Raw genomic sequence first — 19,569 nt, 5'->3', positions numbered from 1 at the left:
GGCCACGGGGCGGGGAGCCGGGAGCACTATTTGTGGGGCCCCGGCCCCGTGCCCCGGGTGCAGGTGAAAGCCCGCAAGCCCAGGGCGCCACGTGGGGCATCAGGAGCCAGGCCTGGCCTCCGGCAGCTCCGATGAGCTCCGAAGACTCCGAAAGGGAGACGGACACCCACAGGAAGGGGGGAAAACACTGGGCCCCGGAGACCGAAGGTTTTCAGTGGGGTCGATGCCGCCCTGAATCAAATCACACCGCGCGTGCGGCCGCCCCGCGTCCTTTCTGCCGCTGCGGGAGTCCTCCCATCGCCGTGGTTACCCACAGGTTTATTTTGCTGAGCTGATGGCAACTTGTGCTACTGCCCAGAGAGGATCCATAGACACTTCCGGGGACGTGTAAAGCACGAGGCAGCCAAAACGCCCGAGGGAAGCTCTTCCCGACTCCTCAGCCGGCGCCGGCTATCTTCCGCGGCTGGGCAGGGGTCCCCGGGGCCGAGCCCCACACTCACCCCCGTGGTCCAGCTCTACCCGGGTTTGGGGCGATCCCCCCCCCCCCGACTCTGGTCTCTCCCGGACGCCTCCCTGGGCCTCCTCTTTGCCGATTGCCCTCTGCATCCTTGTGTTATGAGATGTTAAACCTCTTTAGTCTTTCTAATAGCTCACTGAGCCTAAAGATGGTCTTGGGGGCCCCGGCACATCCTCCTCCCCCCAGAAATGTCCCCAACTAGAGCTTCCACTGAAACAGGATTGAGACGATTCCTGCCCTTTATGGGAGAAAGGGATTTGCCTTTCAGCCTTCCCACAACAGGGCCGGGATGGGTGGGAGGGGAATGACCCACAGGGTCCCGTCTCCCTGACCTCCCTGTTGCGGTGCACAGGAGCCCCCCGATGGGGACTGGTCCCTGCAGGCAGGCGCAGACTGGAAAGCCCTGGGAGCTGAGGGCCAAGACGCTGCACAGAGCAGGACAGTGGACATGTCCCGGGACAGTGACCTTCAGCATCACCTCCTTCCAGGCGTGGGGCAGCAAGTGGGGGAGCTCTGTGCAAACCTGAAAAGCTGGGCCACCCCAGCACCCGGGGCTGCCCAGAGAGAGTCCTGGTCCTGCTGCCCCGAGGAGGACACAGAGGGACCAGCTTATGGATCAGCAGCCTCTGTGAAGGGACAGGCTGCTGAGAAGGCTCCTGCAGGGTGTGGGTCCTGCCCTTGAGAGGCTGAGGAATCACACCAGGCTCCCCGGGAAGGACAAAGGGTGCCGGGGGGCTGTCCCCCTGTAAAAAGCAGCCAGGCCCCTGGAGAGGCCAGTTTATGTGGGTCTGAGCATGGGCGGCAGGCGCAGGGACCTACTGGGGACATCAGGTCACCGTGGCCCTGCTCAAGTGCAGGTGGGAGCGTGAGGGAGGCCGCCTTGGGCAAGGAGCTGACGGCTCCGAGTGAGGCCCTCACGCTCGTGGGTGTTGGGTGAGCCAATTCCTCCCCAAGGGGAGGCCGAGCCGGCCAGTCCATGGGGGTGGGAGGCCACACGGGCCACGGGGACACAGCTTCCTGCACGGCGTGAGCAGCGAAGTGCCCCCTTCACCTGTCCCCAGGGCTCCACGGCCAGGTTCCTCGCCGGGCGCCCCCTTCCCAGACCAGGGCTCCCCACCGTGGCCAGGTGACGGGGCAAGGGGGCCAGAAGGATGAAGTCTCATGGGCCCGGCTCAGAGGGAGACCGGGGATTGTTGTTTTGTGGGTCCTGCCCCCCAGTCCCAGCCCCTGTGGGTCATGCCAGGTAGTGAGCCTCCCACTCTCCCCAGGTGCCCCTAAGGGAGGAAGGTTCTGGAACAAAGGGAGGTGTGGGGTGGGGCTGATGTTTATACCCAACCCCTCCTGGGGGGACAGGCTCTTGTGCTCACCCCTGCATCATCTTAAATATTCTCCTCTGCTGGACGGAGAGTGAAGGTCAAGGTCAGGGCCTGGCCAGGGCTGATGGAGACCGCGGCCCCCATGCGCTCAGGCAGCTAAGAGATCCTGCCCCAAACCGGCAGCGTGGCCTCGTGCAGCCAGGCTTCCCGATGTTTATTGGAACATAAACCCTCCTCCCTCCTTCCGAGGGTGCTCCTGGGCGCTGACCCTGGGACCCTGGGTCCTGGGTGGGACCCATGTGTGGCGGTCCACGCTCTGGGAGGTCTGGCCCAGCTCCTGCACCTGCTGCTTGATCGGGGGCAAGTCACCGATGCCTTGGGGCCGCCTCTGTTCTCTTCCTACAGCTTCGGGGTGCTAGCGCTGGCCTCCCAAGTTAGCAGCAGCAAGAAACGGGCCGTGTGTGTGTCCAGCGCCAGCCATCGGTGCCTCTCGGTGAGTGTTCTGGAGTCATCATTGCCCAGAGCCCCTCTTGGCCTGAGTGACTGGCTCAGGGTTGGGGACACGATCCAGGATGTTTCAACCAAGACATAACTTCAGCCCCTTCGATCAGTAGTTGGGGGAGACACCGTCTTTCTTTGGCCACCCGTGAACGAAGGCGCACCTAGTCCTGATCACTTCTCATAGTTATCGGGGGCCTAAGAGGGAACCATTGGTTGAGGTTGAAGCCATGGAAGGAGAGCAAAAAAGGTCTGTCCTTGAGGGCTGCAGGAGCGAACCTCACCTGAAGCCCACCCTGCCCTGGACTTTTAATCTGCAGGAGGCCTTGGATCATCTTTATCATTAAAGCCTGTTGGGTAGAGGTCTCCACTGCCTGTAGCCCAAAGCTCCCTGACCCTTGCTACCACCATCCCCAGTTCTCAGGTGAAGAAGCAGGCTCAGAGAGGTTAGGTGACATGTGGGAGAGTCAGTGCCCGTAGCCCCCACGCCACCCTGACTCCCACAATTCCACGCTACCCTGTGGGGTGCCAATTCTCAGGAACTCCCCCGCTAAGTCCTTACCATCAATTTCTTTCCATCAGAATCACTGTGGCTCCCGGGCCTCAACAAGCAAGACTGTCCAGTCCCTGGTGCCGGGAAAGATCCCTCCCTACGGGGCCGAGACGCAGCGTCCTGAGCGCTGGGACCAGCCCGGGGCGCCCTGGTTTCCCTCCACGCTGGGCACCCCCCTGCCCTGCCTGACCATAACCCACACCCCCCCCCCCCCCAGGGAACTTAAACCCAGAAAGATGCCCACACAGCGTCCAGGCTGGAAGCACTTCTACCCTGTGGCACACACGCTGTCCTCCTCCAGCCCGCCGGCTCTCAGGCTTTGCTGGAGGCCCCAGGTCCCCGGGGCAAGCGGGCATCGGAGGTCCCCCCTGGGGGGTCCCCCTTCAGGGACGCAGGACGCTGGCTCATCCCCAGCGGCACATAGAGACTGTCTCCCGGTGGGGCTGCCCTTCCCGCCCCAGACACGGGGTGAGAGGAAGGGGTGAGGAGGCGTCCCCCTCCCTTGGGCAGTCCTGGCGGGAAGGCAGGGTCCACTCGGGTCACCGCATGGAAATAACTCACTTCTCCAGGCGCCACAGCCACCCTGGAAGACGGGCATCCTTTCCTGAGCTGTTTCCAGGACCCCTAGGGCCGCACCCCAGCAGACTCGTGCCCTAGGACCGCAAAGCCCTGAGGGACGATTCCAGATTCCCCTCGTTTGCAGGCAAATGGCTCAAAGGGAGCAAAAAAAGAACCAACCGGAGAAGCAGGGCTGTGGCTGCTGCGGGAGCGAGGACCTCCAGCCCTGGTCTGCATCGCCATCTACTGGCCGAGCGACCCAGTGCAGTCCGGGGGGAGGGCACACCCGGAGCGGGACGACTCTCGCCTCCTCCTTCACCTCCACTGGACCCTCCAGCTCAGAGGGAATCAGCCCGAAAAATCCTGGGCCAGGAAGGACGCTGGGCTCCCGGTGGCGTCTGGACGTGAGAACCGCTAGCGACCCAGAGCCTCAACCAATCGAAGCCCACCACCTGGCGGAGACCTCCTGGGTGGCCTCTCCACAGCTCCGGGGGACTCTGGGTTCTCCTTAGAGCCCTGGAAGGCTCCCATTCCTCACCAGTGAGCCAATCAGGTCTTCTCCGGAATCGCAGGAAGAGCCTGCACTAGGAGGGACAAGATCCAGGGTGTCCGTGGTGAGCTGCCGACTGCAGTAACTTAGAGTTTTAGCCTCAAGTTTGCTCATCTGTGAAATGGGACCAGTGACTTCTAACTCATAGGGCTGTTGTAACAGTTAGATGAGCACCGGGAGGACGTTCGCGGTCGTGCTCACGTCCCACCCCAGCCTGCTGCGGGAGCACGGACCTTACAACCAGCCAGGCTTGGGTCTAAGTCCAGCTCTGTCCACTGATTCGTTGTCCCCCTGTGGGAACGTTGCACGGTATCTCCATTCCTGCGGCGGTAAAGTGAGAATAATCATGTGGGACCCACACGGTCATGGGTCTTGAAACCTGGATTTGCTGAACATGTTGCCTTCTTTCAAGAAAGGTGAGTGACAGGTACTGAGCCAATTATCAGAACAGATGGATGCAAAACACACACACACACAAAAAATAATAATAATAAAGCAAACAAATAAACAAATGGATGCAGCTCATGAAGAGCCAGAAACACATGTTACCTGCCCTCCGTGGACGCAGGTAAGCATGGGATGTGCCTGAACCAAACAGAGCAGCCAGCCCAGTCACATTTCAGCATCACATGAGATTTATTCTACTTGCCCAAAACCAGTTTAACCACACGCGTTACATATTGTAATTCCTTACTGACTCTGAGAATATCCGCTAAATCAAAATAGTCACATTCTCCAACTGTCCTGTATTCAAGGCAGTTAGTTACATTCAACAAAATTAATCTCATTAATTAAAAGCTATGACCGCGTTCCAATTCTAAGTTCGTCAAGGAAAAACACTATACTCTCAGGCGTTTGCTATCAGATACAATTCAACTTACTTTAAATAAAGTAAAAAGCACTACTTGTCAGTAGGGTGTCATGGAAAACATTTTAAAATAGAAGTTTAGATTCTACACCCGATTCCTCTTTAATTCATTTTGTGACCTTATGCAAGTGACTCACCTATTTCTTCTCTGGTTTCCCATTGTGTAATGGGTAAATAGTACCTTCCCTGGGGTAAAATTGTATTTTTAAATGGCTTTGAAAATACTTGGAAAAATATTAAAATAATGAGTATATATATATATATGTTGTTTCTACTTTTTTCATATTAATAGAGTATCTTTTGAGTCACTGTTGTGTAAAAATGATATCCTGGTAATGCAGGAGAAAAGGTAAAGAGCATATATGCCCGCTAGAAATAATATTAGCAATATATTTATGATGGATCTATTATTAAAAGAACTTCAAGGATATAGTCAAATATATTTATAAATGTGAAATATTAAATATTTAACAGTGTTGGATGAGTGGATAGAAAGATGGATGGATTGGTAGGTAAATGTAAGGATGAATAGAAAGGTGAAGGATGGATGGATGGATGAGTGGACAGTTGGATGGAATGGATGGATTATGGATGGATGGATGGATGGATGGATGGATGGATGGATGGATGGACAAGTGAGTGGATGGTTGGTTGGATGGATGGATGGATGGGTAACAGGATGGATGGATGGATGGATGGATGGATGGATGGATGGATGGATGGATGGACAAGTGAGTGGATGGTTGGTTGGATGGGTGGATGGGTAACAGGTGACAGATGTCAGGTGAGCAAAACCAAAAAGGGCCACTTGGACCAGTTAGGATGGTAAAAAAGAGTCTGGGAACTGGGGGCCTGTGGGAGTGATCTATGTGATGGCAGATCTGCATTCATGCTTGGTTTGAATATCCCCGTGTCTGGGCATCCCCCTCACCCTGCCTCCCTCTCCAACAGCTCCCCTCAGCCTCCTGGAGGGCACTGCTTATCTGGGACCTATACAGATGACGGGTCTCCTGGGTCAGTCAGAGGCTGTGTTTTCACCTCTGGGACTCATCCAAGCTCTGGACGTGGGACAGAGCAGGCTTCCATCAATGCTCGATGAATTAAGAACTGAGTTGGAATCACAGCTACCTGCATGGAGAAGGAGGAGGTCACCAGGGTCAGTGTGTATGCAGGAAAGGAGAGGTTCGTGCAGGAATACTCCCAGAGCGTGGGTAGTGAAGGGGTCCCATCACCCCAAGGACAGGACTTCTATGCTTCCTGGACAGAGAAAGACTGGGCCCAAACAAAAGGGCTCCCAGGAGGCACAGAGGAATAGGAACCACGGTGGCTGAGGCCCGGTCTCCAGTGAATGAAGCTCTAGCTTCCCACCAGCATACAGGTGTGTCTGGCTCGGACACCTGAGCCAGGTGACCACACCCTGGGGGCCTTGGCCTTGTACTATCTGCAGAGAACAGACCGAGACACGGGGCTTGCAGGGCAGCAGGGCTGAGCCGAGTGCCACCCTGGTGGGGATGGTGTGGTGTTTGCCAAAGAACAGATTTTTGCAGGAACTTGAGAACCAGTTGCAGATGTTTTTCACTTTGGAAATGGAAGCCACTGGAGAAGATGAAAAAGATGAGAGGCCAATTTTGCCCCCCCCCCCCCCAGTGTTTTCATTTTCAGGAGGGAGGACACTCAGGGTGACCTTGGCACCAACATACCAGATTTCCTCAGAAAGTTAGCAGGACATGCATTGACATCATCGTTGGGGTTCATGTTGCAAGTATTAAGTAAAATTCACTAAATTCCTCCTTGGAACTCTGTCCAGGGCGGTGACTGGCCTTCAGTGCTGGCCCTCTCCTAGTCTTTTCCATCTGAACTGTGACAGTTCTAAGAACCCAGGGAATGGGTACCTAAGCTATCAGGTGTCCCCGGAGCCAAGGGGGCTGAGACAAAGCAAAGGCATGGCCCCCCGGTGTCTGCAGAACCAGCTCCTGGAGCTTCTCTAATGACGAGAAGTCACGGGGAAAAGGACATCGCCTTGAGGACAAGTGTGCTGATCTGGCCTCTGCTGTGTGACTCGGAGGATTCACTTGAGCTCTCTGGGCCCCATTTCCTCATTTAAGGATGGGACTTATATCGACCACACTTTGCTGGGTTGTTTCGAAGCTCTGTTATCTCAAGAAAATAAAGAGCTGAATGTGGGGAAGGCAGCCTTGACTAGGGGAAGACCCTGAGACGGAGGCCTGTCTACAGGACAGTGTCCCCTCCTGGGCAATAGGATGCAACAGGTCGGTAAATAGGAAGGCCTCCATGACTCAGACCTCATGGGCCCCAAACCAGAGACCAGAAGGCACCACGCTCAGGAGTCTTATTTATAGTTAGTGTTAAGGTGAACGGGAACTTACTGCCAGTCCCCCACCTGTCTGGGGCCCTCAGGCTGGCAGAGAACCCTGAGCAGTGGGAACAGCACCTGCCTCCCCAGGGGCTTCAGGGTCCCAGGAGGGGCCTCACTTCTGACCCAGGAGCTGCTGCCCGCACTGCTGGGTGCCTGTGCCCCACCGAGAGAATTGTGGGTTTCTTAGATCATTGCTAACATGCAACTTCTCCGGGTCTCCAGTGAAAGGAAGAGCCCGGGAGCCTCGTTCTAAATGCCTGCCAGTCAGGCGCACGCTGGTCTAGGGAGGGCCAGCCGGTCGCGTCCAGTCTAAGGCACTGTGGCTCAGCAGCTAGGACAACGGACGCCAGACCTGAATCCCAGCTCTGGCCCTTCCTAGCTGCGTTCCAGGGCACCCCTTCACCTCCCCGCCCCAGGTCCTCATCTGAAGAAGTGGTAGTAACACAACCCCACACGGTTGTGGGGAACCTGGATGAGTTAACCCGTGCACAGTGGATGAGTTAACTCATATGCAGCAGATGAGTTAACTCATGCTCAGTGGGTGAGTTAACCCGTGCACAGTGGATGAGTTAAGCTGTGCACAGTGGATGAGTCACCTCATCGTCCCTAACGACTGATGGTCCATTTCCCCTCCTGCGACTGCTCCTGTGGCTCCCCACTGACGGACGTCAAACCTGACAGCCCCCACCTACCCTCTCCCAAAGCCACCAGGACACACTGTCAGGTCTCCACCAGTGGCGAGGGTAGGACGCGCGCGCGCCGGAGGCATCTTATTCCTCACCCACCTTCGTGCCAGCTGCGACCTCCTACTCAGAGAACACCTGGTAGCTGAAGTCATCCGGGCGGGCTCTGAAGTCGTATTTGCCCGTCATTCTCTGGTACTGCACGATGACAAGCGCAGCTGCCCCTGCCACCGAGGCAAAGACGGCCACCGCGATGAGGACGAGGTAGCCGGCCGCCAGGCCTGCCTGGGCACCTGGATGCTCACCTGCAGGGAATGAGACGGGCACAGGTGGGAGGCCCGCCCGAACCAGGAGGGACACGTCTCCTGTGACCCCAGCACTCCGACCTTGCCGGTGCGGGTGGAGCGAAGGGCTTAGGACGGAAGGGGACCAAGCTGTCCACCGGTGTCCACTGCCTTGTGACATTATTATCTGTATCTGATGGGCCTGGAGTACATGTGGGTTCCCAAAGGTGACCGAGCGGGTGTCCCGACCCCGAGAGAGCAGCGCATCAGCCTGCCCCACGTTCTAGATTATCACTAGCCAGGGGGTCAGGCCGTGTGGGAGCAGCAGGGGCCGCCGGGGCCTCGGCTGGGCTCTGCACGTGGCCACGAGGCCTTCCCCAGACCCAGAGGCCCAGTGACCATCCAGGAAAGCACAGACCCAAACAAGCTGGAAATTGGGACTCGAACACCCAGACGCCCACGTTCATAGTATCCCAACAGCCCAAGTGTTCACCAAAGGATGCTCAGATGGGCAAGTTGTGTTCCGTCCACACAGCGGAATGTCGTCGGGCCGCGAAAAGGAGCAGAGTCCTGCTGCGTGCTACAGCACGGAGGAACCTCCAGAACATCCGGCCCAGTGAGAGCGCCCGGTCTCAAAGGACCACACGCAGTATGACCCTGCTTGTAGAACTATCCAGAACGGGCAAAACCAGAGGCAGAAAGCACACTGGTGTCAGGTTCTGAGGGAAGGGGGCCGGGAGGGACCCCCAACTGGTGCAGAGCCACCTTTGGGGGCGATGAAAACATTTCGTAACCGGGGAGAGGTGGTGGTTGTACGTCGTGGTGAGTGTGTGAAGGGCCCCTTGGGTTGTTGATTGGTTCCCTGTTTGGTGTGTGAATTTCCCCTGGTTTCACGGCAGGAGAAAACCAAAGGGCCAGAGAAGGAAGCAGGCCCCCCACCCCAAGGAGAGAGACCCACCCCCCTGTGAGGAAGTCGGGGTGCCCTGAAGCACAGTGCGAGTGGCTGTGAGCCCTGATGGGGCGTCTGCAGCAGGTGCCAGAGCCACCCCAGCATCACGCTCACCTCCATCCATCCTCCTACATTGTGGGGTGTCCACCCGGGTGACGGGGAGCATACCTGCTCCAAGTAGACCCTGCGCCAGGTCTCCCAGGGCATGGCACAGGTGTGCACAGTCGGCAAAGTGGTCCGACAACAGCACTAGGAACACCACCACCACCATCCCTCCCCTCGGCTGCCTGGAACACTGGTCATCCCCTCCTCCAGAGGGAGGAAAGCCCTGGGGACAGTTGCTCGAGCAGCTAATCCTCCCAAGTCATCCAGACTCTGGGCAGCCTGCTTCCCGCCAACATTGGCATTGCTGGTCCCTAGACCCAGCCTCTGGGGGGTGGGGGTGCAATAATGGGCCGCTGCCCTCCTCCCGGGGCTCAGGTGCAGGCCATCTTGCTAGGACAAGCAGGGTGGACCACCCCGGGGACATAGGGTCCACAGTGGAGCCCAGTGCCAGCCCCATACTGCCAGCTCCGGGGACAAATGAGCTGGTTTTGTTGCTGCCTTCCCCGCTGTGTTTCTGTTACCTGCTGCCAAATGCTCCTAACTGAACCCCTGACCCAGAGCGGCTCCAGGTGGGGTCCACAAGCCCTCACTGTCCACTGGTTTCTGTGGCCCAGGATGGTTACCAGTCCACGTGAGATAGCTAGGAATGGGGAGAATGGGGAGTGAGTGCGTCCTGCAGCATGACCTTCACCATCGGGGAGCGGGGAGGTGACCACCCGTCCAGGTGAGACCAGTCATGTGGCGTGAGCTCCATGAGGGTCACACAGTTGGACCACCTGCCTGTCTTTTAATTAAAAAAACAAAAACTGGTCCTCCACCCGGATAGCTCAAGCAGCCCACACCCGTGTGCAGGACGGTCACCATGGTCACTGGGCGTAGCTCACACAATCAGTCATTTTGCAAAGACACTGAGTTGTCAGAGCTTTGGTAAAGGAGACACACGCCCTGTGACGGATGTGACGGAGAATCTTCTAGCACAGGTACGACCCCCGGGAAACAGCCCCTTCCAAAGGTCTGCGTTCCAGCTCAGCCAATTGGGGACCCCCGTCTCCTCACTTCGGAGTAGCCTCAATGACGGCTCCAGATCCTTCCTGCTGGGACATGTGAGCCTCTGGCAGACATCACCTAAACATTCCCTTCCTCTTGGTACGAAGAAACTCTAGTGAGTGAGAAGTCACGAGTCATCTAGTGAAGCAAATGGCCATGGAAGAGTTCCAAAAATTAAATCAGAAAATTGTGATGCTGATATAAGATATGTTGGCAGCACACATTCAGGGATGATGCCCAAATGGATTCTCCCTTAATATTGCACGACGTGCGGGACGCCCGGGTGGCTCAGCGGTTAAGCATCTGCCTTCAGCTCAGATCGTGATCCTGGAGTCCTGGAATCGAGTCCCACATCAGACTCCCTGCATGGGGCCTGCTTCTCCCTCTGCCTGTGTCTCTACCCCTCTCTGTGTCTCTCATGAAGAGATAAACGAAATCTTTAAATATATATATATATATATATATATATATATATATATATTGCACGACGTGCAACATGCGGTGCTGTGTGTGTCCTCCATAGAGATGTGTTGGGGTCCCAGCCCCTAGTACCACAGCATGTGATGTTATTTGGAGCCAGGGTCACTGCAGATGTAATAGAGTCGGTGCAGGTTCAGATGCGGTCACGCTCAGGAGACGCCCCTGATCCAGTATGGCCCACGCCCTTAGAAGAAGACGGCCGTTTGAAGACACAGAGGACAGGGACAACGCCATGTGAGGACAGAGGCAGAGATCCGGTGATGAGATCCCACAAGGCAAGGGGAGCCAGAGCAGCAAATGCCAGAAGCTGGGAGAGCCTGGAATGATTCTCCTTCACTGCCCTGGTGGGAATCAGCCCGGCTGACACGTTGCTCTTGAATTTCTGGCCTCCTGAATGGTGAGAGAATATTTTCTCCCGTTTTAAGCACCTCCTCAGTCTGTGCAGTTAGTTTCCTGGAGCAACAGCCCCAGAAAACTAACACAGGTGGTGTGAGGGCTGGAGCGCGGGAGGGGAATGTGGAGAAGGAAGCCCCAGGAAAGGAAGGCAAGGGGTCTAGAGAAGCCAGGAACCGCTCTGAGAGGCCTCACCTGTGCAGCTACCAGCCTGTGAGCTTGGCCACATTCCCTGAAATCTCCAAATACTCTCATTCTTCCCAACAGTGGAAGTGATGGTGATTGCAGAGCCAGAGCATGGGCGCGCATTGAGGGGGCAGACTATGGGTGCACGTGGCGGGGGCAGAGCATGGACACACATGGGAGGCAGGGCGTGGGTGAACATGGGAACAGAGTGTGGGTGCAGGGTGGGAGGGGGGCAATCCTGAAGGGATGTGTCTGACAGTCTATCTCACCCCTGCACTCTCCAGCAATATTTCTGTTCACGTACACAATCAAAACATCAAGTTTCCCCCAACTGGGAGATGCCATGTTTCTAAATGCTTTTTCTGCATATCTGTGTGGCACAGTCATGGAGCAAAGAAAAGCTAAGAAAACCCTGAGAAAGAATGATGAACAAAATGAATAATTATAATCCTTGGTTTTGAACCCAACAATTTATACCCTTATTACACTTGGTGTTGTCTGGAATGGTTGTTAGTGTGTGTTCTAGTGATTTCAAATGATGACAACTAACTCTTATTCAGTAATTTCTATGGACTAGGCACTGTATGAACTAGAAGTTATTATTGTTCCCATTTTGTAGATGAAGGAAATGAGACACAGTGTAGTCACCCATGTTGCAGAGATAAAGGAGAGTGCTGGACACTTAGTAGAGATGTAAGTCTACCATGTAGACAGATGAAATAATGAATGAGTGGGTGGGTGAATGGAGAGATGGATGGAAGCTGAGTAGATGGATGGATGGATGGATGGATAGATGGATGGATGAAGGAATGCTGCATCAGTGGATGGATGGATGAAGGTATGATGGATGAGTGATGGATGGATAGATAGATGAATGGATGGGTGGATGGATGGGTGGATGGATAGAGGAATAATGGATGGGTTGGTGGAAAGGTAAGTGGATAGATGGATGGATAGATGAATGGATGGATGGATAGATGGATGGATGGATAAAGGAATGCTGGATGGGTGAATGGATGGGTAGATAGATAAATGATTGGATGGGTGGATGGAGGAATGATGGATGAGTGAATGGATGGATGGATAGATGAATGGATGGGTGGATAGAGGAATGATGCATGGGTGGGTGGAAGGGTAGGTGGATAGATGAATGGATAGATGGATAGAGGAATGATGGATGAGTTGGTGGAAGGGTAACTGGATAGATGGATGGATAAATGAATGGATGGATGGATAGATGGATGGATGGATGGATAAAGGAATGCTGGATGGGTGAATGGATGGGTGGATAGATAGATAAATGATTGGATGGGTGGATGGAGGAATGATGGATGGGTGAATGGAAGGGTAGGTGGATATATAGATGGATAGATGAATGGATGGATGGATGGATGGATGGATGGATGGATGGATAGATGGATAAAGGAATGATGGATGGGTTGGTGGAAGGGTAAGTGGGTGGATGGATGGATAGATGGATGGGTGAATAGATGGATGGATAGACAGATGAATGGATGGGTGGATGGAGGAATGATGCATGGGTGGATGGAAGTGTGTGGATGAATAGATAAATAAGTGAATGGATGGGTGCATGGGTGGATGGATAGAGGAATGATGGAAGGACAGATTGAATCCAGAAGACTCAGCAATTTTCCCAAGACCATGCAACTAGAAGCATGAGAGTCTATATTCAAATTCAGGCCCCCACTTAAAGCCTAGTGCTTTTTCCACTCTAGTAGTTTTGACATTACCTGGAATATCCATAAATAAATATAAGTTCTATTTCTATAAATGAAAATGCATATTAGGGCCCCTGGTCAGCCAGTTCTCCTAAGCAGTCTGAGAAAGTGAAAAAAAGTAGGAGAAGTGGGTGGGTCCTGCAACTGCCTGATGACCAGTGCAGACACCGGAGCCTGGAGCCCAGCTGGGGTGCACCCCCCAAACCTGGAACTTTTTAAACTTCACAAGCACATTGGATGAGAACCAGCAGTTGAGAATCACAGGGCAGGAGGCCCTCCCTCCTCCTCCTGCTCCCTCAGCTTCCTTCCCAAGCCCTGATCAGCACTCAGACCCTGGCTCACACCCCACAACCAAAACCCCAAAGTTCTTGTGCAGGAAGATACAGAGAGGCCAAGAGGGCCCTCAAAGTTGGGGGAAAAAAAACAACAAAAAAGGAAAACTAACTAGGATTACGTTTAGCTACAGAAGGAGAAAAAGCCAAAATAGCAGTGACCAAGAAACGTGGAAGTTTCTTTCTTTCTGGCACAAAACTCAGAGGTCAGAGGCCAAGCCTGGCCTGGCACACTCGCTCCGCGGTGTCCTTGGGAATGGGACTCCCTCCAGCTCCTGTCCTCAAGGCCCGCAGGGTCCACCAGGCAGCTGGCCGCACCCCCCAACCCCACCTGCCAGGCAACCGGAAGAGACATGATCAAGAAGAGAGGGACGCATGATGGGCACCCCTTCGGGAGCTGTCACTCGACCTCCCATTTGCATCTCATTGGCCAGAACTTACTCCTATGGCCACACGTAGCTGCCAGGTCGGCTGGAAATCACAGTTTTTATTCCCAAGAGCCACGTGCCAGCAAAACACTGGGGATTCTACAACTATGAAGGGTAAGAGAACAGCTATTGGGGGACAGCTAGCGATTTCTGTCTTTTCAAATTTATTTATTTTAGAGAGAGAGGGAGAGAGAGCATGAGTGCACGCGAGGGTGGGGAGGGGCAGAGGGAACCTCCAGCAGACTCTCCGCACAGTGTGGAGCCCGACGTGGGGCTCGATCTCCTGACCCCGAGATCATGACCCGAGCCGAGACCACGAGTCAGATGCTCAACCCATGAGCCACCCAGGCGCCCCGAGGTTTCTGTCTTAATACCCAAATCACACAATTTCCCCCAACCAATTTAAAAACAACAACAACAATAATAAAATCGATCTCAAAAGGAATAAAATGTTTTTCTGGAGAAGTGACTGCGGCCTTTGAAATCACATGGAATGTAATCAGCTGGTGGAATATTATACCATGGAGGAAGCCATGCCTTTTTTCTTTTTTTTTTTTTTTTTTTTTTTGTATCTTCTAGTTTAGCCAAGCCCAGAATAAACAGCATTCTCGTGTGTGCACACACGAACACACGCATGCACACATGTGTGCCTACACGGACTCCGACCTGGCGTAGCCTGAGTTCCTCCCTCCCAGCAACCAACCCATGTGGTATATTTATTCCAGGTCAGGAAACTTGACTGGTTTCGGTGACACAGCCCAACATCCTGCTTTATCTAACTAAGCGTGTGCTGACTTCCCGAAGCCCCAGGCTTCTCTTCTGCAGCGTGGGGACGGCAGGGCTCCTACCCCCAGGCCTGCCGGGTAGGGTGGGGGGCAGCCCCACTCTGCACCAGAAGGATTTAACTGCAGGCTGGAATCAGGGGTCTCCACGCTCGCCAGCTGCTGCGTCCCCTGTGGCGAGGCTGCAGGATCGTCCCGGGTCCCCCAGTTCCCGGTAGCAGCACCCTGGTTCACGCACTGGGGAGACGGAACCAGCGGCATCTGTTCCTTAGCTGACTAATCCAAGTCACCAACTCACCTTCAGACCGAATGAGGGGTCCCCAGGACGTCTGGTGTGTCGCAGATGCTTCACCGCTCCTCGGGGACCGGATGCCATCGCAATTCTGTTGTTTTCGGAATGAAAGAAACATTCAGATGAGTTGGACGGAAACTAATCAGAGCCGGGAAGTGGGGTCACTGTCGCCGTGAGACTCTGATCCGTACGTTGCAAACCGGCTGGAGGCAGCCAGTCGCAGGTGGATGAGCTGAGACGGGAGCGGGACGAGGGAATGACCACCTGGGCCTCGGGGCTTTGCCAGGGTGACAGGAGGGAGGGGGAGAAGGGGTTCGAGAGAGGACCTGCTGAGCCGTCTCCAAGCCCTGGCCCCTCGGCCCCTGGGCCCCTCTGTTGGCTCTGAGTCGCCTTGGCGGTTCTCTACGGCCGGCGGCAGCGGCCACTCATTCCTTTCCATGCCTCCGCCTTGCGGAAAGGCTTGGGGACGAGGTGGGAACTGCTCGCTATGTACCTGCCACCAGCTGCATTATTCCCCCTAAGAGATGTTGACACCCTAGCCCCTCAGGGCCTGTGGATGGGACCTTATCTACAGACAGGGTCTTTGCGGATGAAGGTAAGGGGAGGTCACTCAGGTGCATCCTACATGACTGTGTCCTTATGAAAAGGGGACGTTGGACACAGATAGGCACAGGGGAGAGCAGTGAAGACACCGAGAGAAGCCGTGTCTACAGGCCAAGGACAGAGCCTGGATGCGTCTCTCGCACAGCCCCAGGGGGAGCTCAGGGGAGCCCTGAGCGTGGACATCCAGCCTTCAGCCCCTCAGAGGATGCGTGCCTGCTCTCTCGGGTGCCCTGTGGTCCTTACAGCCACAGGACACCAAAACAACACCGGCCCTAAGAGAACCTGGAGAGGAATCTGTAAAGCCATATTATAAAGAATCCGGGAATTGGCAGCTCCTTGCCGAGGTGGTTGGGGCTACAAATACTCTGTATTTCTGAGGGGCTTTTGGAACAGGTGCAGGCGCATGTGCACCCTTAGCTTCCAGTCATCGGGCAGGGGGGTGGAGGGGAGGCTGTGCTCCTCTCAATCCTTTTTTTTTTTCCCCTGGAAGATCTACTGTGTGAGAAAAAGTGCCATCAACAAAATGAGTTCATCTCCTATGCACGTTCTTGGGGGTGCCGGGGGCGGGTCACCCAGGGAGCCCACAGGTCTGTGAGCAGCGCAGAGGAGCGACAAACACGCAGGAGCTGGGCCCGAGGCCAGCAGAGCTCTGTACACCGTCCTCGGCGCAGACAGCGCGTGACAGCTCCCGCACCTGTCTGGTATGAAGAACAGCTTTCAAACCTAGGACTGCAAAGCATATCTCACATTCAAAGGTCTCAGGAAATGAGAATGTAAAATTATTCAAGATCCCAACACGAAGGATGAACATGGGGGGGGGAACCCCGTCTTATTAAATATCACAGTGGTGGGATTCAGGAGCGTTCCATCAATGTTGCTAAAAATAACACGAAATTCAAGTAATGTTTTTACACCTGAATATGCATTAAAGCACCTGGAGGAGCACCGCAGTGTCGCGGCCAGGGATGGGATGCGATGAGACGGCCAGCAGACGGCGCGGCCTCCAGAAGGACGCAGCTTAGCCATCCGACCACAAGGATCGCCCACCCCGTGGGCTGCCACCGTCCACACCTCACGTTGCCCCTTTTTGGGGGCTCAGTGTGTGGGGCCCCGTGTCTCCTCCAGGAGTCGGGCCCCCAGAGCCGCCCAAGCCCTGGGCTTCAGACAACGGAGCAACCCTCCTCAGAGCAATAAGGTGCGCGAGTCCAGACACACGTTCAGAAAAGCGAAACACCTACTATTTTGCACGTGGTTCCGGGGGAGTCCATGCAAATGCGAAGTCTGCAGTGCAGATAGACGATGGAGTTGTTGATGAAAGAGAAGATTTTCAGCTTGAACTGGGCCTTGCTGGAATCCCCGTTCTCGATCACGTTCGTGTGCGTGTTGGGGATGGGGCAGCTGGGAAGGAAGGGACGGTGACTCATTAGTCGGGAGCCCGACGTGCACACACCACGTCCACCTGCTGCCGTGGGACGCTAGGCCCGCCAGCTCTCCCATTCCTCAGAGACTCGGGCGTTTCTGCAAACCCAAGCCCGTAGATCCGTAGCGTCTGGGAACCCAGAGGCCCCGCCGAGCGGGCTACCCGCGAGCCCTACCTGTTGTTGATGAAGCCGAACGTGACCGGGTCCCTGGCGTTGCTGGACGGCGTCGCCCAGCACTCGGTCAGCACCACCTTGAGGTTGCTCTTCTGTTTATAGAGCCCCACTTCAATCTTGACGTCGTCACTGGCAGACACGCTATAATTTCGAGGTATTGGGGAGTCCCCGATAAATAACTGCATTTCGGTGACAAAATTGCCAGCGCCGTGGAGGTCCTCGATGATGGTGTAGACCCTGCAAGAGTGAGTGGTTTCGGGGGCTGCGCTTCTGTGACCCACCCCCTGCCCGTTCCTCCCCGAGAAGCAACTCCAAAGAAGTATAGAAGTAAAGGAAGACCACTCGAAGGAGAAGAGGCAAAGAAAGTCCACCTATTCTGAGCTGGCTGGAGTGGTGTGTTAGCGCCACCACTGGGGTTTGGAGGGGACTCAGGGACAGGCGGGGGCGGGGGTCAGCTTCACAGTGGGACTGGGCGGCCCCAGGCAGCCCCGATGGAGGCCTCGTCATGGGGAAGCCAAGGCATCCTCTGTGGTTGGCTAGGGGTGCATATCTGGCTTTCTTTGGTTGCTCCTATTTTGGAAGGGAAGACAAAAATTAGGGGAGCCGGCAGTTACCAACCAAGCCCTGGCCACTGTGCACCTCACAAAAGGGTCCTCGAGTGGTCGAACCCTCAAGAAATCCAATGTGAAGGCACGAGAGAGGAGAGTGAGCTGGGGAGGGATGGGCAGAGACGGCTCCACTCACCCCCACTCTGGGGTGTAGCCCGACGACGTCAAGAGGTCATTTTGGAAGGCACAGTGGATGGGGCTCAGGATCTTCAGGTGGTGGATGATGCCCTCGGGGGACAGGTCATTCCTCAGCGTGGTCCTCACCACGGTATTTGTCACATTCTGGACACAAACAGGGCGTCAGCGTGCTCCCGGGCCCCTGGACACACGTGCGGACCGTGCTTCTGGGTGCCCGGGGTGGGCTCTTCTCTAAAGCTTGTCCCCCAAATACCAAAACCCTGATGAGCTTTTCCTAACATGAAATGCCAAAGAGAGCGTGAAGTCCTGACCCCTGGTTTATGTAGCCTGTGTTGTCTGCCCATTTTCCTCATTGGAAGAGATCATCGGCTGACACCCCCCAGATAATAGATCAATTCCTCCCCAAATCATCCCCCAGAACGTTTTTGAAAACGAGAGATGACTGGGAAATGAACTAGGGGTGGTGGAAGGGGAGGAAGGCGGGGGTGGGGTGACTGGTGACGGGCATGAGGGGGGCACTTGACAGGATGAGCACTGGGGGTTATTCTGTATGTTGGCAAATTGAACCCCAATAAAAAATAAATTTATTATAAAAAAAAATGAGAGAACGAGAGCACAAGACCCTCCTACAAAGAAATCGAGCTAAAATCAATTGATTGAAGTCTACACTAGACCACCAGCATTCTCTCCAGGCGCCATCGTCTTGGGGGGCAAAGCAGGAGCCCAGGGACCCAGAGGACAACCTCCAGAGAGCGGAGGTCATCGTGACCTTCACCTGAGCCCCCAGGGAACAATGCTGAGCCTGCCCCTGTCATGGAGTGAAGCCCCCTAGACCCAGGGGCAGAGCAGGCTGGTTTGGACCTACAGAAACCATGTTAGAGTCAACCGGGATTGAGGACTGGCTGCTTGCGGTGTGAACGTTTAGCAGAAGGAGAGGCTCTCCAGACAGCTGTGCAGGATGATGCTCCTTCCGAAGCGCACGAAGGTTCTGGAATTTCTCCAGAGCCCACCACGGGGACGGAGAGCCCGAGGTGGGCAGTTGCACGATGTGCTTCAGTGGCGAGCATATAGGAGGAGACGGATATTTCTGTGAAAATCTCCATCGTCATACTGGAGCCGAACCAAGTCTTCTGTTTGACAAGATGCCTGAAGTTTCATTCGTTTGCGGTGCTCGTGGCTTGGAGTCTGATCATCATGGGGGTGGGCTTCCCAAGACCAGCGCCCCTTTACGGACACCTGCTACGCTGTCACCAGAACAGGGCACAGCGCCAGCCAAGGACGCCTGCAGATTGTTGGTGGACGCCTAGTGACGAGCGTGGCAACTCTTCGGCCGAAGTCACGGCCTAACCGGCTTAGGAGTCGACTCGAGGCAGGGGAAACTGTGAGAGGTGGACGACCCAGACCACCGACGAGGAGGAAGCCGGGGCCTGGCTGAAAAGTAAGCCGATGGGGACCCATCGGGAGCGTCCACGGAAACTCAACCACCGAAGCAGGACGTGATGGGCAGCAGGGTGGCGCCCACGACGGCGGCACAGCGGAGGGCCTGGTCGCGGTGAGCCTGCCAGGCAGCGATGGCTGAAACTAGACATCTGGAGACCAGCAGCCCTGATGGCACCCCGAGTCTGATAGAGACGCGGAAGCCAACCAGGTTCTGGCACGAATGGGTCACAGGTGGTGCAACGCTTGCA

At 55.3% G+C, this 19,569-nt stretch overlaps 1 protein-coding gene across 1 annotated transcript in view; it reads right to left on the bottom strand.

Annotated features, from left to right (window-relative positions):
* Nucleotides 1-5,553: 5,553 nt before the first annotated feature.
* Nucleotides 5,554-19,569, bottom strand: part of UMODL1 (uromodulin like 1) — a 58,045-nt gene continuing 44,029 nt past the window's right edge. Inside the window, exons 17-22 of the mRNA XM_038581154.1 lie at nucleotides 17,880-18,025; nucleotides 17,136-17,372; nucleotides 16,779-16,938; nucleotides 14,944-15,028; nucleotides 8,023-8,225; nucleotides 5,554-5,988 (exon numbers count right to left, since the gene is read on the bottom strand). Of these exons, the coding sequence (XP_038437082.1) occupies nucleotides 8,044-8,225; nucleotides 14,944-15,028; nucleotides 16,779-16,938; nucleotides 17,136-17,372; nucleotides 17,880-18,025 (810 nt within the window). The 3' untranslated portion in view covers nucleotides 5,554-5,988; nucleotides 8,023-8,043. The remainder of the gene's footprint in view (nucleotides 5,989-8,022; nucleotides 8,226-14,943; nucleotides 15,029-16,778; nucleotides 16,939-17,135; nucleotides 17,373-17,879; nucleotides 18,026-19,569) is intronic.

The sequence above is a fragment of the Canis lupus genome, chromosome 31 (assembly GCF_011100685.1).
Source record: "Canis lupus familiaris isolate Mischka breed German Shepherd chromosome 31, alternate assembly UU_Cfam_GSD_1.0, whole genome shotgun sequence".
Taxonomy (NCBI): domain Eukaryota; kingdom Metazoa; phylum Chordata; class Mammalia; order Carnivora; family Canidae; genus Canis; species Canis lupus.
The sequence above is the reverse complement of the archived record's forward strand: the minus strand, read 5'-3'. Positions and strand labels throughout refer to the sequence as shown.